This window comes from Protopterus annectens, chromosome 8.part0 (genome assembly GCF_019279795.1).
Source record: "Protopterus annectens isolate FY-2018-M chromosome 8.part0, PAN1.0, whole genome shotgun sequence".
Classification (NCBI taxonomy): domain Eukaryota; kingdom Metazoa; phylum Chordata; order Ceratodontiformes; family Protopteridae; genus Protopterus; species Protopterus annectens.
Genome location: NC_056741.1, coordinates 1,631,366,161 through 1,631,383,020, shown reverse-complemented (window position 1 = coordinate 1,631,383,020; position 16,860 = coordinate 1,631,366,161). Strand labels below are relative to the sequence as shown.

The following is a 16,860-nucleotide window of genomic DNA, read 5'->3' as shown; positions in this document are numbered from 1 at the left end:
GCAGAGTCTGAAGAGTTACCTTGCTAGCTCCAAACACTGTATGAGGAAAGGACATTGGTCCTAGCACTGTTTTACACATGAGCATTACTGTTTATTTATAGTCTAAGTCGCAAAAAAATTCTGATAACACTGTAAACAGGAAATTTCAATCTCATAACTGGGAAAAAAATGCCTTCCTAATGTTTTCACAAGAATGAGTTTGCGTAAAAGTGGACTAGTTTGCCTTTTTTCTGTTGCAAACCAGACTTCCTCATTCAGTTTATTCCACCACTGCCTTCTATTTCAACTAGATCCAAAACCCATTTCATTCAGTGAATCCAATACAAAGACTGCTGTTAAATGAAAGAAGAAAAAGGGCAACTGTCATTCTCATAGTCCCTTGTTGGCCCAGTCATCCATCCATCCAGCAAGCTGTAGTCCCTGCAGAATGGTTGAATACTGTGTATCTCAAGTATTTCAATTCGAATCAGAAACAGGCATAATTTTTTCTCCCTAAGATCCTGTCTTTTTTTTTTTTTTTTTTTAAGAGCAAAAAGTTCATCTAGCAGAAAAGCATATGTTTCCACGTGGACCCAATCTTCTTAATGTTGTAAGAGGGACAGAAAAAAAAATCAAGTAAGGCCAACAATCAGAAGGTGGTATTGTTTCAGGTGAACCATATTAAGTGGTATGAGAAGAGGATGTGCTAAGTATTCGCTTAGTCCATTTGTCTTCTGTTTTTGCCTTTGTGCCTTTTTTTGCTTTAGCTCTGAATTCTCATCTTGCCATAAAATAGCAGTAGAAGGGGATCATCTCTGGTTGCCTTTCTAACAATAAGTTTATAAGAGCATCGAGCCTCCAAGAAATCCAGTGTGTCCTTAAATTCATTAACAAACTGGCTGTTCCTTCTTTTCAAGTTTGTTATTCCTTTAGACCACAAATACTTTGTCACAAAGTCTTAATTTTAGCTGTGCTTACTTTTTCCACAAGGATGTCTACATTGCAAGCCTTGATTCCAGACTGTTTCTAGATTGCACCTGAAGTTAAAATTGTTTAACGGTATACTCAGTTGACAAATTAATGAAAAGATATAAATAAATAAGGTAACCCGGTCACCAACGCGATTGAAATTAGACAGTATGATGACACAGAAGGTAAAACAATAAAGCATAGAACCGAAGCCACAGGAAACAGAAGTTTAATCCACAAGCCACAAACAGTTCACATAAACGCCTCCAAATACACAGTACATTTTCCTTTCTCCTACTTCATCAGATGTGGGCTGCTTCCAAAGCTAACACCTTTTATAGAGCACATTATTTCAATTAACAAATCACCTTTGCTAAGCAATCAACTTGTAATTGAGAAAAAGTGAAAAAAGTGCTTTTGTGCTTTTAACCTGATGTTAACATTTTATGTTTTATATGATAAAAATTTAAAGATGTGTGCCAATACATTACTAAATCACATAATCTTATTGTAAATAACCATTCACTTTTAAAACTGTGTTCAATTTTGGTAAAATGCATGAGTGAATTAAAAAATACTTCTTCTTCTTCTTTCGGCTTTATCCCGGTTAGGGGTCGCCACAGCGGATCACCTGTCCGCACATTGAATGGCAGTGGAGTTTTACAGTGTCGAGTTGCCAGCCCGGCGCCCGACCTTCCACAGAAGGCACACTCACACGCACACCTAGGGCCAATTTAGAGTATCCAATCCACCTGCAGCATGTCTTTGGGATGTGGGAGGAAACCGGAGCACCCGGAGGAAACCCACGCGACCACAGGGAGGACATGCAGACTCCGCACAGAAGGCACCCCAGCCGAGGATCGAACCGGAGAACCTCTTGCTGTGAGGCAGCAATGCTAACCACTGCACCACCGTGGCTGCCCTGAATTAAAAAATACTAAATAAGTAAAAAATGAAATGAAACTTTCCTTTGAAAGAAATACTTCTGCAAAAACTAATCCATTTAGCACCATCTAGTGGCCATACAAAGATTTTGCAAGCAACAACAAAATAGCAAACCATTCCCTTTTCCTTAAAACATAACTTACATAAAGTGAGTTCTAAAAATGCCTACTTTAATATGTACTTGGTCTGTAAATACGTACATATGTTAAAAATTAACTTATTACTGTTTGATTAAAAAACTTATTAAAAATACGTTATTAATATAGCATTCAAATGAACATTAAATAAAAATTACTTAACAAAAAGGATTTTTAGTAAAAAGGGTTTATAAAGCATTTAGGATTCTTTATAAGTAAGGTTTGAGCAACTTTCTTGAAATTCCTATTAGATACATATTACAATTTGGCTGATCTTATTTTCAAAAGGGGGCTATGGAAATATTTTCGTTAAGACCAGGGGCTTTGTTTGCCTCTAGTAATAGTTGCCAGTACAGCTCCCTATATTCTATTCTTTCTTCCCACAGACCTCCCCTTTTATCTATGTCTACTCTCTCAATAACATAAAATGTAAATTGTGCCTCCGGGCATTCCTTGGTATGCTCATACAGTGCATTTGTTTCCTTTTTCACCTGTATATCATATATATATGTTCGTATGTTCTCCTTTTTAGTTTCCTTTCTGTTTTTCCAACATAAAAACCTTGGCATGTCTTACACAATGCCAGGTATACCACGCCTTTAGAATCACAAGTATTAAAGTCCCTACTTTCTAGCTTTATGTTTCTACTTTCTATAAAAACTTCTTTGTTTATAACATAGGTACAGTGCGAACAATGACCACATTTAAATGTTCCCTTCTTTATTCTCCTATTAGAATATCGGGTATCTGTATTACCTTCCAATAGTTTTTTGAGGTTATTGGAATTTTTGTATACTACTTTTAAATTACTTTTCGAAATGTTGTCCAAATCAGTGAAAGCTATGAATCTATTCCATTCATTTTCAACTATTTCTCTCACTATCCTTGAACTGGCATTGTACTCTAATACCAATGCATTACTGAAATTTTCATCCACATTTTTTGTATTTACTTCCTTCTCAGTAGCATCTATAACCAATATAGGTTAAAATTTATTCTTCCTACCTTCCATCACCTCTATCTCCGTCTTTTGTATTAACCAGTCAGGATAACTTCTATTCTTAAACATTTTTCTAAGAACATTCATTTCTTCCATAAAATCATCATTTGAAGTCATCCTACATGACCTAATATACTGGCCTTTTACTATATTTATTTTATAATGCATAGGATGAGCACTCTTATAGTGTAGGTAAGAGTTTGAATAGGTTTTTTTACGAAAACGTACTGTGTATTTGGAGGCGTTTATGTGAACTGCTTGTGGATTAAACTTCTGTTTCCTGTGGCAGCTTCGGTTCTATGCTTTATTGTTTTACCTTCTGGGTCATCATACTGTCTAATTTCAAATTAATGAAAAGAAATACAAAAGAGCGATGAAATCCTGAGAAACCACCCAGTTGTTGCAAGAAGAGTTATAGTTAGGGCCTGGGTTGGGATGGATGTCTGCCTGCAGTTTAATTTGTTTTAAGGAGTGCAGTACTAAGTATGTAAGTTTTGGCTTGAGTTGGCAGTACCTGTATGTGGATGGATGAGTGAAGGGGTTGTATAAATGTTTGAAGTGGAAGCGGAGAATGTTGCTGCAATGATATAGATGAGGGCTGATGATGCAATAAGGCTTAAATGGAAGTTGAGCTATTGTGTCTGTGTTGGGGAGTGGTAGTGTTAGATGTGATAGAAATGGAAGTTAGTGGCATTATAAGTGAGGTAGAGAAGGTATAAAAGTAGTGTGATAAACAGTAAATGGTGATGGAGCACCATTATGGGAGGTGTAGTAGGAAACAGCAGGGGGAGTAGAATAATTAGGGGAGGGGAACTGTGTATTGATAAGGGATGTAGGGTGGAGACAATGTGTGGCCGGGGAGAGATGCAAATGAGAGGGTGATGTGGGAGGGGTTTGGAATGATGTGTGGAGAGTGGTGATTTGTGGGTAGTTTAGGGATGTGGTGTACTTTGCTATATGTGTAATGAAAGGGGGTGGGGGTAGGAATGGGTGTAGGGTAGGGGAGCGGAGTGAGCCCAAGCTTAGCGAGGGCAAATGAAACGGGATTGCCCTGAGTTGGAGACAGAACTGCAGAAAACAATCTTAAGTGTATCGAGCTGCAAGTATGAGTGAGCTGGGGCAGGTTTTAAGGTATCAGAGCCCCGTTTTTAACACTTATGTTTAATCTTTAAACCTCTATGCACTGTACGATACAACATATAACCAGATTTGCAGGTCCTTAGGACTGGAGCTTTAGCTCGTTAGAAATGCACTTAAAATTACAAGGTGTTTTACATCACAGCCTGTTGAACACAATACACTACAATTCCTTGTATAATGTGCCATCTACTGGCCAAAATGGGGAACTTCAACTTAAAATGTAATAAGCCTGGGGGGGGGGGGGATCTCAGGGGAGTCCCCTGCGAGTGTGCTAGCCACTAACAACTGGATATTACAGCAACATTTGAGAAGGCAGTAGGCTAAAACCTACGTTATTTGAAAGAGGGATACTTGCCCTTATCTATAAGCTCTGAAGTTTCCTGGGCTTCCAAGGTGGCACAGTCCGAGACAGCAGTAGTTCAGGCTGGAGAGAGGCAAGGAGCACCCACAATATTTAGCAGCATGTATTACCTGCAAAAAAAAAAAAAAAAAAAAGATGGTGAACTATAACTACAGAAAGGTCAAGGCTGGGTAGAGAAAATATTGGTGAAAATAAAGGGAGCAGTACAGTAATACAAGTTGAGCTACAGAAACCTGTTGTGGAGTAAAATATTCAGGGGGCAGCAATAGTTATGTGCATACAGTAGTTAGGTAGAGAAAAAAAACAGCACATTGACAGCAGTATTGACAGTTAAAGCACTCAAATAATTCTGCTAGCACGGTGTTAAAATCAAATAGTTCAGCAAAAACCAGTCACAATTAAAACTACATGCAAGGACTGACTGTAGCAACTATAGCCAAAACATAAGTCGGTATACATAACGCTGGCTTAGTTGCACAGTATTTATGACATTAGTTCCAAGTCCATCTGCCCATGCAGCTCGTAATTATACAGTGAAATAGGTAGCTCCTGATTCCTGTAATACATACCTCATAAAAAAATGTGCGAGCACAGCAGACTAAAGCTTCTGCAGTTAGTAAAACAAGTGAAGTATAAGAAGTAAGGCTAATAGCTATACATACATATTTATATTCATGTGGAGCTGTTTCACTGTTACACCATACACACAAGCAGTAGTTAAGGCATACAACACTAGCAAATAGTGTATTAGACTGGCGAATATCCATAACATCAAATGTTTCAGTGCATTATATTAGAAAATGACCACAAAGCTTACTGGCAAGCACACTACGCAATAGACTTGGAAGGCATCCAGTAGAGCGATCAGTGATTTAAAAATGGCCCCATTGTGGGGACTCCTACATATAGATTCATGAAAAAATATATCTGTAATAATGTGTCCCATTGTTTTAAAGGTAGCTTGCAACTAGTACACAAAGACAAAACCTTAAAATTGTTAAATGAAACACACTGATCCTGTCTGTATATAACATTGTTGTTTGTAATGTGGTTTAAGAGTAATTTTGATGCCACAATAATCTGTCATAGCTCATCTTAGTGGCAGTTGTAGTATCTATTACATTGCTTGTAGTCAGAAGCTTATTGATGTTTGTAGTATTATGTACAAGTCAGAATTTCATGCCATTTAATGTGCATTTTTTGTTTACATTTCCTTTCCATATATTTTAATTCAGTGTTGCTCATTTTGATTTAAACGTGAAATACTTTCTGCTTCCATTTTCAGTTTCTTTTTTTGTCTTTGGAATTGATTCTGACATTTTTACCCTGCATTTCCTACACATGATTTAAGACAAAGATCAGAACTGCAGTACTTGGTTCTGTCTATCAGTGAAACTTGGAGTCTGTATGCACAATCGAGTAGCACTAATTTTCTTACAGACCATCTAGCTTGCTGTATGCTGCTAGGTTACTTTGTGTCTCTCCCTTTCCTCCAGTTACATAGCTGCATTCAGTTAGTAGTGCATATTTAGTGTTTGACATTGACAGCTGCTTGGTTATTTTTAAGATAAGTTGCTAATGCTTCTTTTTGTAGGTGGGGGCACAGTGGATACAAGGAGCTCTATCCAGAGGAGTTTGAAAGTGAAAGGTAAAAAAAATTTGTCTCCAAGTGTACTGATTTTTTGCAGTGGCTTTTTTTGTCAGAAAATTTTGTTTTGTACTACATTGTGAATTTTTTTGCTGAATTTTACCCTTGCACATGTACTTTTCATTTACTGGAAAACATCATATTTGTATGCAGTTGAAATATGGTCGACCAGTTACTTGTTTTCTGTTTGGTAATCTTGAATTATGTTTTTCATATTGTTCACTGTTGCAGTAGTGCTGACTGTTGGGACTTCTCCTACAGAAGTCTTGATGTTTTCATATTAATTGCTGCTGCAGTAGTCTTAGATGTCCTTCCATATCAGTGTTTCAGTATTTATTATATTAGGGATCCCCTACCAAGGGTGGCCCAATATCTTGCCAGTATACCAAAGCCTTTAGGTTTCTTTAAGGTAAGCCATACATCACACACATTTCTTTCATAGCGTAGGGCATAAAGGTGACGTCAAGACATACCATCCTCAGAATTCCTTTGTCACCAGTCTGAACACCATCGTTTGATCATTGGTCTGAATGCACGTTCCATTGCTGGTTCACCTAGCCATTGCAGATAAGTGCCCTTTTGGGGTTCTTTTTTTACTTATCTTTTTTTTCTGTTGCTTGTGGGGTTTCATGTCATCCAAGAAGGATAAATGCCAGGGTGGGAGACAGATTCCTCATAAAGACCATTACAACCAGTGTGTCTTTTGCTTTTGTGCCTCTCAAAACCTGTTCCATTTGTCAGGCTTTTGTACCAAAAACACTTCATTAGTAAACTCTCTTCTTTGACGCTTTATCTTGAAAATCAGAGTCTTAAGCTTCTTGCAAAAGACGCAGTGGAAGGTACTTCCTACTCCGAGAGAAATCTGTCCGCGAATAAGGCGGCCAAGAAGACTAGGCTGGAATCTGCCGCTGTTGAGCCTCCGCCAAATGTCTCTCGTGAAGTAAGTGGATGCTCAGGGTTTCACCTGGCTTTGTTGTTGGATTACTCTGCTGCGACCGGGTTGGAGGCCAGCGGGGATCAGACTTTAAGTACATCCATAGAGGCTTTGCAGACTTCCTTTTCGACACTCGGGGAATCATGGCTGATTATTTCTGAGGGGCCTAATGGCGTTCCTCAAATATTAGAGAAGAAGCCCTTGCTACCATTATTGAATGCCATCATGAGTCTGAGTCTTTCAAAGATGGACATCCCATTGAAGAACAAGCAAAAGGCTAAACATATCTCTCCTGTTCTTAACAGTCCACAGAGTGAATGGTTGGCCTTCACTCAGGATTTGTTTAGTGCTTTGATGGTATTGAAACCTCCTCAGGGAGTTTCTGTTCCAGGTCCCTCCCTTGGACCTCTACTTCCCTAAAAAGACCTAGTAACAGGATTCCTCTGAAGAGGAGCTGGATTCAGATGAGAAATTCCCTTGCTTGCTCTTCTCAGATTCCTTCTCCTTTGAACTGTGGGTCAGAGGAAGAGGAATCTACCGGACCTAATACTCCTTTTAAAGAAATTTCTTTTGGGGACACAGTCTCCAGGATAATGATATTGCGCTCGGGTCGCTGAGGAACATAAAATATACTGTAGATTGCTGCAGACTGTTCCTTCTGTTTTGGCTGCCATATTGGATTAATTTTCCAGTGCTTCTAAGGCTCCAGATTCTCATCCCCCTGCCCCCAAGAAACCTGATAGGGTGCTTGAGGTTTGTAAATTTTTGTACTAGTGTCCTGCTATTGATCCCTTGGTGGTGTTTGTAGTCTCTGACAAGCCCTCTCAGTTGCTTCCTTCTCCCAAGATGTTCTTTGCGTTTCACTGTTGCAGTCATCACATTTGGGTTACCTGCTTGCAGTAGTCCTCAGTTGGCCTGATTGGGTTCTGCGTCGATTGCTGTCTCATCTCGTCAGGTAGTCAGGGGTATAAAGCATGCAGCCGATGGCATTACATCAGTCTTTCTTGCTGTGCGATGCCCGAAGCAGAAGCAGTTCGCAAGTGCCGGTTAGCAGACTCCTGAAATTTTCGTTTTCAAGTTTCAGAACCGAAGTCTTCAACTAAAGCTTAGTACCCCGTTGGGGAAACTTTTTCTTGCTCTAATCCGATGTCAGTAAAAGTCAATAATTGCATTTCTTGTGGAAAGCAAATACCTGACAAAGATTTTCATTCATACTGTATTCCTTGCCTAGGCCCTGACCACGACATACCTAGCTGTCAGTTTTGTGCCTTATTTAAGCAACAAACTATTTGGCGTCTGTATATTTGCACTTCTAAATATTTTGGTACCCTGTTCAATTATCCAGATATGTATTCGGTAAGCCATCCGACTACCGACATTCCGAAAAAATGCAAAGATAAAGACAGAGACGGGCTACCTAGGTCCAAAGCTGCCGATGATGCTTCTCCTAAGCCAGTCACCAGTTCGCCGGTATTCAGTGAGGCGCTTTTGCAGCCCCTGATACCCGCTACTTCAGATTCGCAGGCCTCTACTGAGACCCATTCAGAGTCTGGTATGCCGCGAGATCCTTCAACTGTGGAACCTGCAGATGTCTCTACCTTGGATGGGTCCAGAGCCACTGTGCAGGCACTGGCTTCTGAGGGTGTATTCAGGCCTGCTGACTTGCATATTAAACCGACGCCATCTTCTTCAAGGCCTAAAACTCGAACTGTGCCTAGAAAACCGACTCCCAGGCCACATGGTCAGGCCTCTATGCCTAAAAACAGATGATAAGAATGGCTGAAGACCTTATTACTTTAATCAGGGGAAGCCAACCTTCCCCCTCCGAGACCTAGAACTGAATTTACTTATGATACTTCTGACCAGGATTCTGAAATGTCTGTTTCCTCTGAGGACCAGGAATTTACCCTTTTCTACCTATGAGTATTCTGATGCAGAGGACTCTATTCCCTCTGCTTCCCCCCCCAGAGGATTTTTCTTTTGGTGAAACCCTGCATACTCTTAGGGAGCACTTTCGCTGGGAAAGTCAGGATTACTCTGATTCTCAAAAGAGGCTTAGGGATTTCTTACTCCTGCCCCAGCACAGGCTTTTAACTATCCCTCCTGTACTAGACATTGTTGATGATGCCTTTTTGGAATCTAGCTTGGCCCCTGACTCTCTACCTCCTGCTCCCAGAATACCTGATAGATATTACAGGGTTCCTGACTCTCTCAAGTTCCTTTTTAAAAATCCAACTGCAGATCCTGAGACCATTTCACAGGGACCCAAGGGCATCAAGGCTACTACTGCCAAAACTCCTACCCCCTCTGATAGAGACTCCAGGGGGCTGGAATGATGGGGTAAGAAAGTGTACACTTCTGCAACTTTGGCCTTTAGGGCCTTAAACTGCCAATTTCATATGTTAAAGTATCCGCAGCATATCACTGAATTGCTTAAACAGAAAATTATGTTGATTCCTGACTGTGCTGAAAATAAGGATTTACAGGATTTAATGCATTCTGCTGAACAGGTTGGAAAGCATACTTTGCAATGTGGTTTTGATTCACTAGAGGCATCTTGCAGGGCTGCTGTCACTGGGTCTGTCCTTAGAAGGCATGCTTGGCTTAAGGAGTAATCTTTGCCAGATCATGTTAAAGCTAAATTGCTGGATGCTCCCTTAAATCAGAACTGCCTGTTTGGTAACAAAGCAGAAGAAGTTCTTAAAAAGATGGAGGAAAAAGCTAAATCTATGCAGACTTAAAGATTTCCTACAAGTACAACCTCCAAGATTTAGTAGGCATTGGCCCTCTAAGAATCGGTCTTTTCCTGCCTTTTCCAGGCCTTCTCAGTCCAAACCCAGAACCAGCAGAACACCCAGGCTTCAGTCCCAGGGTACACACAGGACTAAACAGTGGGGGGCTCCCACTTCCAAATCAGGGAGTAGTAAGACTCCACCCTATGGTAAACTGTCTCAATGACTTGACCTTAAAACTTCCAAGCACTTCTCAACTGACTGCCTCTTTAGGGGGAAAGATTGTTCTGCAGGCAAAAAACTGGGAACTCATTACCCAGGACAAATGCGTTTTAAATATAGTTTTCCAAGGATACAGATTTCACTTCCACACATTACCAACTCCAAACTGTTGGCCAGATCTACCCCCAAATCAGTGGGCAGAGGCTGAAAAGCAAGTACCCTCTCTCTTAAGCATAAAGGCTATTCAAACTGTACCTAAAGAGGAAAAGGGACAACGTTTCTACTCAAGAATGTTCCTGGTACCCAGAAAAGACAACTCTTGGCATCCTATCCTGGATCTTTCTGTACTAAACACCTTTTTGGTGATTCCAAAATTCAAGATGCTAACTCTTCACCAGTTACTTCCTATGCTAGGCAAAGATGCCTGGTTGGCAATGCTGGATTTAAAAGAAGCCTACCTGCGCATCCCAATCGAGGAATCTTGCAGAAGATACCTACACTTCAAAGCAGGCTGCATGCACTGTCAGTTCTCTGCACTGCCCTTTGGCTTATCTACTGCGCCCAGGGTGTTTACAAAGTGCCTAGCCCCAGTCATTGCATTTTGCAGGCAAAGAAATATTCAAATATACCTATACCTGGACAATTGTCTAATTCAGGCAGAAAGCCAGGACATACATTTGAATCATCTGGCATTTGTACAAAAGGTGCCTACTTGTCTGGGGTACACCATAAATGAAAAGAAATTGCATCTGGTACACTGTCAACAAATTATATTCCTGGGAGCAAGCTTGAACACAACTTCCCATATGGCTTTCCTCACACCAGAGAAACAAATTCATATGACAATTTACTTCAAACTAATGGCCACAAAACCCTGCTATCTGCAAGGCAAATACTGCAAGCCTTGGGGTTCATGGCCTCCTGCATTCTACTAATTCCATATGCAAGACTGCATATGAGGAAACTACAGTGGTATCTAAAAAGCCTATGGTGTCAACATTCTCAGGATCTAGAAGCAATGATCCCTATCATAACTTGCCTACAGTTAGTTATTTTGGTGGGCAGAGGCCTGCCACCAAAACAAGGGACTACCATTCACTCTACCCCCTGCCGCCCAAACCCTAACAACAGATGCATCAGACTATGCATGGGGGGCTCACCTGGCAGGGAAGTGCATTCAGGGCAAGTGGAACCCAAGTCAAATGCACCTGCATATCAATCAAAAAGAAATGTTAGCTGTACAGAATGCTCTGACAGTCTTCAAGGACCACATTCTTCCAGGACAATTAATGGTAAGGACTGCCAAACCACTGTTATGTGGTACATAAACAAGTAGGGGGTACCCATTCTTATCCCCACTGCAGATTAGCCATGTGTCTATGGAACACAGCCTTGAGCTACCAACTGCATCTACAGGCTCAATTCCTGTCAGGAAAAAATATACTGGCAGAAGAACTCGGCAGAAATCTCATGGACCCACACGAGTGGGAACTGGAACCAAAGATTTTCAACATGTTGATAAAGAAATGGGGGAGCCCAGATATAGACTCGTTTGCCTCCTCCCAGAACTACCAGTTTGGCAAATTCTTCACAAGGACTCCCCACAAACAAGCTTGGAAAGTGGATGCTCTGTCCTTCAGCTGGAAAAATCTATCAGTTTGTGCCTTTCCACCTCTGCCTCTCCTCTCCAAAGTTCTACTAAAGCTCAAACAGGACAAACCAAGGACTATACTGATTGCACCAGACTGGCAACGCCAACACTGGTACCCCCTCTTGCCCAGTTTGTCACTGCTGGCTCCATGGCACCTGCCTCAGACCCCTACCCTGCTGTCACAGCAGGACAGTCAGATTCTGCACCCTCAGCTTCAAACCTTGACCCTGACCCTGCAGCCTGGCTAATTTCCTAATCTCTCCATTACCATCCCTCAGCAAACAAGTGTTGGATGTCATTTTGGAGGTAAGGAGGCCTAGTACTAGAAAATCTTATGCTGAGAAATGGAAAAGATTCTGTGCCTGGAAACAAACTCAAGGGATGGGCGCAGCAGTGCCCAATTTACCTCGGATTCTTCAATACTTAACTGAGATGCTTCACAAGGGCCTTTCTTTTTCCTCCATCAAAATTCACGCCTCAGCCATTTCAGCTCATTACAACACAGAACCACCCCTCTTCTCTCATCCACTGCTCAAGCAGTTCCTCAGAGAGGCCAAAAACTTAAGACCACCCAGGAGAGCCCCAACTCCACCCTGGGACCTTAACTTTGTATTGGAAAAGCTCACTCTTCCTCCTTTTGAGCCAGCTGCAAGTGCAGAGTTAAAAATTCTTTCTTGGAAAACAGCCTTCCCTTTAGCAATTACTTCAGCAAGAAGGGTATCTGAACTACAGGCCCTTACGGCAGTGGAGCCTTTCATCATATTTCATGCGGACAGGGTGTCCCTCAGGACCAATCCCTCCTTCATTCCCAAGGTGGTATCCAGTGTGGCTCTTAATCAGTCCATTCATTTGCCAACCTTCTTTTCTAATCCACGGAACAAAGGGGAAAGGATACTGTACTCCTTAGATTTGCACAGACAACTTAGATTTTACTTGGACAGGACTAAACCTCAAAGGAAATCTGAACAACTGCTGGTGGCATTTGCTACAGGGGCAGAGGGGAAGGCTATTATAGAGCAAACCATTTCTAAATGGATATGCCATTGCATTCATTTCTGCTATAAGCACCATGTAAAACCTATCCCACAGGGGATTAGACCCCATTCAACCAGGGCTGCATCTACCTCTACAGCCTTTCTCAGAGGTGTACTTACCAGTGACATCCTAGAAGCTGCTACCTGGAGTTCTGTACATACTTTTACCATTTACCAATTTTCTCTAAATCCAGAGCTGGCTTTGTCACTGCAGTCTTGCAGGGCCTTAGCTGGTCCTAATACTATCTAAATGCCTCCTCCCATCCTTAGCTTTGGGAATCTACCCAAATGTAATGACTGCAACAGTGAAACACACAGAACATAATGCAGTTGTGTACACTTACCATAAATGTAGATGTTCGAGTGTATTTACTGTTGCAGTCCTGGTTACCCTCCTTCCAGCCCCCTGACTTCTTTTGGCTATACCTTTACTCTCCTTTACTATGCTTAAAAGCTTTTTGCTTTTTTGTTGGAGGTGTAACCTTGTGTGTGTGTGTGTGTGTGTGTGTGTGTGTGTGTGTGTGTGTGTGTGTGTGTGTGTGTGTGTGTGTATGTATATATATATATATATATATATATATATATATATATATATATATATATATATATATATATATATATAATTGCTTCCCATTAGAGGGGCACCTGACATCTGTGGCAAGAAAAACTGATGTAATGGCGTCAGCTGCATGCTTTATACCCCTGACTACCTGACGTCACGGAAGATGAAAGAACAACCGACACAGGACCCAAGACTTTGATAATCAGGCCGAATGAGGACTATTGCAAGCAGATAACCCAAATGTGATGACTGCAACAGTGAATACACTCGAACATGTACATTTATGGTAAGTGTACACAACTGTACTTTCCTGCCTCCTGATTAAAGATAGGACCATGGAAAGGCTAGTCAGAAAGTTTTACACCTCTGCTACTTTGGCTTTTAGGATTGTTAATTAACAGACCCATATGTCTAGGTATTTGTTGGCTTTCCTGTCCCAGGTATGTCAGGATATTTTTGATCTTCAAACTTTGAGGGTAAAACTTCTGTTCTTTCTCTGTTAGAGACTTCCTTCCAGGTGACTCGTCATTCCATCAAGTGTAGTTATGATGCAGCAGATGCTTACTGTAGGGCTGCAGTCTTTGGGTCAGTGATGAGAAGGTATTCTTGGCTTCATCTTCAACTTTTGCATGACTATTATTAAGGCTAAGTTGAGTGTCCCTCTTGATAATAAACACTTGCTTGCAGAAGCTACTGCTGCTGCTGTTGTGTTTGTTCATTCGGGATAAGGATAAGGATTTACAGGAATTTAAACATGTTTGTTTCTCCTGTACCTTAATTTCAGAGAAACTACCCCAATAAGTCAGCATTTGCAGGCAGTCTCACCCTCCTCCTAAGGGGAAAAAGGGTGGCAAGTAGGCTACTCAGACTACTGTGCCTCAGAAGTCTCCTTTTCCAGATAAACCAGTTGCTATCCGACTGTCCTATTCTTCCCAGCCACTTTCCTCTTTCTCTTCACCTTTCCCTGTCTCTTCCTGTTTGGCTACAGATTACTCAGGATTCCTGGGTATTGTCTGTTATTCGTCAGGGGGTATTTCTTGGTTTAGAAATCCCTTTCCCCTTTTGTGTGTATTCCTCAGCCTCCTCAGGAACTACTCTCCAATTCTAGACTTCTCTCATCTAAACACTTCTGAAGATGCCCTCCTTTTGAATGTTGTCCTTTCAGACTTTGTTCCCTCTTTTGCTTTCTCAAGCTTATATGGTGTGTCTGGATCTCAAGGATGCTTATCAACATATTTCGAGCCATTCCCTTTTCAGGAATTGTTTTACGTTTCTTTGCTTCCTGGCATTTTCAGATGTTCGTGTTACCCTGCTGCAGTCATCACACTTGGGTTATCCTGTCGTCAGGCGGTCCCGCAGTCGGCCGGATTTCCAAAGACTTGGTCCGACGTCGGTTGCTGTCGCCTCATCCCTGATGTCAGTGCGCCAGGGGTACATATATTTCAACCGACACCATTTTCTCCAGTCTTTCTTGCCGCGTGGTGCCCGAAGCAGAAGCAGTTCGCAAGTGCCAGTCGGCCGACTCCTGAGATTTTCGAATTTGAATTTCAGACCGAAGTCTTCTATAAAGCTAAGTACCCCGTTGGGGAAACTTTTCTTGCCTCAGACCGATGTCAGAAAAAGTTAACAATTGTATTTCTTGTGGGAAGCAAATACCTCATAAGGATTTTCATTCTTATTGCTTACCCTGCCTAGGCCCTGACCACGACGTCACTTCTTGTCGTTTTTGTGCTAGATTTAATAAACATACTATTAAAAGACTATTTGATTTCGCACAACACTTTTTTGGCAGAAAATGTAATTATAACATGCCGTCGGAGCTACCGACTACCGGTGTGAACAAAAAACGCAGGGATAAAGACCGACAGCCCAGGCCTAAGCCCGATTCCGAGGCCTCGGTTGATCCAGTCTCCGGTCCTTCGGTTATCAGAGAGGCTCTGACGCAACCTTTGACTACCGCACTTGAGGAACCCGAGACCGCTACGGATTGTTTGACGGAGTGTACTAGGCCGATGCAGCCTTTTACTTCAGGCCCTACCGATGACTTACCTCCCAAGGACGTTGGTACTTCTGAAAGCGTTTTCAGACCGACGACTCTTACAGTCAAAACGTTTTCCAAATCAAAGACTCCTTCCAAATCGAAAAAGGCTTCACTTCAGTCTCCTGTTCAAGGCCCTATGCCTAAGAAACAGATGCTCAAGATGGCTGAAGTTCTGATTTCTCCTATCAGTGGTTCTCGGCCTCCTCCTGACAAAAGGCCTAGACAGGAGGAAGAATCTGCTTCCTCTGAACAACTGTCTATTTCTTCGGATTCCTCTGAAGACCAAGACTATTCCTTCTCTCCTTATGAAGATTCTGATGCTAAGGACTCTATTCCCTCAGCTTCCCCTCCAGAAGACTACTCTTTTGGGGAAACTTTACACACTATGAGGGAACATTTTCACTGGGAAGGTCAGGATTACTCTGATTCCAAGAAAAGGCTCAGAGAGTTTCTTTTACTCCCCCAACACAGACCTCTAGCCATCCCTCCTGTTTTGGACATTGTGGATGATGTCTATTTAGAATCCAGTTTCAACCCTGACTCTCTGCCTCCTGCCCCGACCAAGCCTGACAGATACTACAGAGTACCTGATTCCCATAAATTTCTTTACAAAAGCCCAGTAGCTGACCCAGAGACTATCTCCCAGGATCCCATGGGGGCTAAGGCTTCCATGGCTAAAAATCCAGTACCTTCTGAAAGGGATTCAAGAGCACTAGACAGATGGGGGAAAAAGGTTTACACCTCAGCCACTTTAGCTATGAGAGCTCTAAACTGTCAATTTCATATGCTCAAGTATCAGCAATTTCTGATCTCTCAGTGAAAAACAAAATATAACAACCCTCCCTCAACAAACTGAATTGAAAGAAGTACAGGATTTGTTGCACGCCACCGAGCAGGTGGGCAAACATACCTTACAGTGTGGGTTTGATTCTTTAGATGCCTCTTGCAGAGCAGCTGTCACTGGATCAGTTATAGATAGGCATGCCTGGTTAAAGGAACAAAGTCTGCCTGAACATGTTAAAGCAAAACTACTAGATGCTCCCTTGCAGCAGGATGTTCTTTTTGGTGTTAAAGCAGAAGTTGTTTTAAAGAAAATGGAAGATAAGTCAAAATCAATGCAGACAGTCAAAGATTTCCTACAGGTACAACCCCCTCGCTTCAGCAGAAACTGGCCAACCAAAAATTGGTCCTTTCCAGCTACTGACAGGCCTCACAGGGGTAAATACAGGCGCCCAAGGGGCAGAGGACAACCACAAGCTCAGTATAAACCTCGCCAATGGGCCACTCCAACCCAGAAGGGAGGAGAAGACAGGTCTCAAACCACCAGAAGGCAAACTCAATGACTTGCACCTCAGCTGGCCAAACAAAGCTCTTTTGTCAGCCCCCCTGGGGGGGAAACTAGCACTATTTGTAGACAACTGGCACATGGTCACAAAGGACAAATGGGTCCTAGACATAATTTTACGAGGATACAGATTCCACTTTCACACCTTGCCAATAAAAAG

General features: G+C 41.9%; 1 protein-coding gene across 2 annotated transcripts in view; it reads left to right on the top strand.

The window, feature by feature from the left end:
• NKAPD1 (NKAP domain containing 1) overlaps nt 1-16,860 on the top strand; it is a 528,467-nt gene that overhangs the window by 279,712 nt on the left and 231,895 nt on the right. The window contains exon 6 of one of the 2 annotated variants that reach the window (XM_044081163.1): nt 6,126-6,179. The exons of the other annotated variant lie outside the window; for it this stretch is intronic. Within the exon in view, the coding sequence (XP_043937098.1) occupies nt 6,126-6,179 (54 nt within the window). The remainder of the gene's footprint in view (nt 1-6,125; nt 6,180-16,860) is intronic. 2 annotated transcript variants of the gene reach the window in all.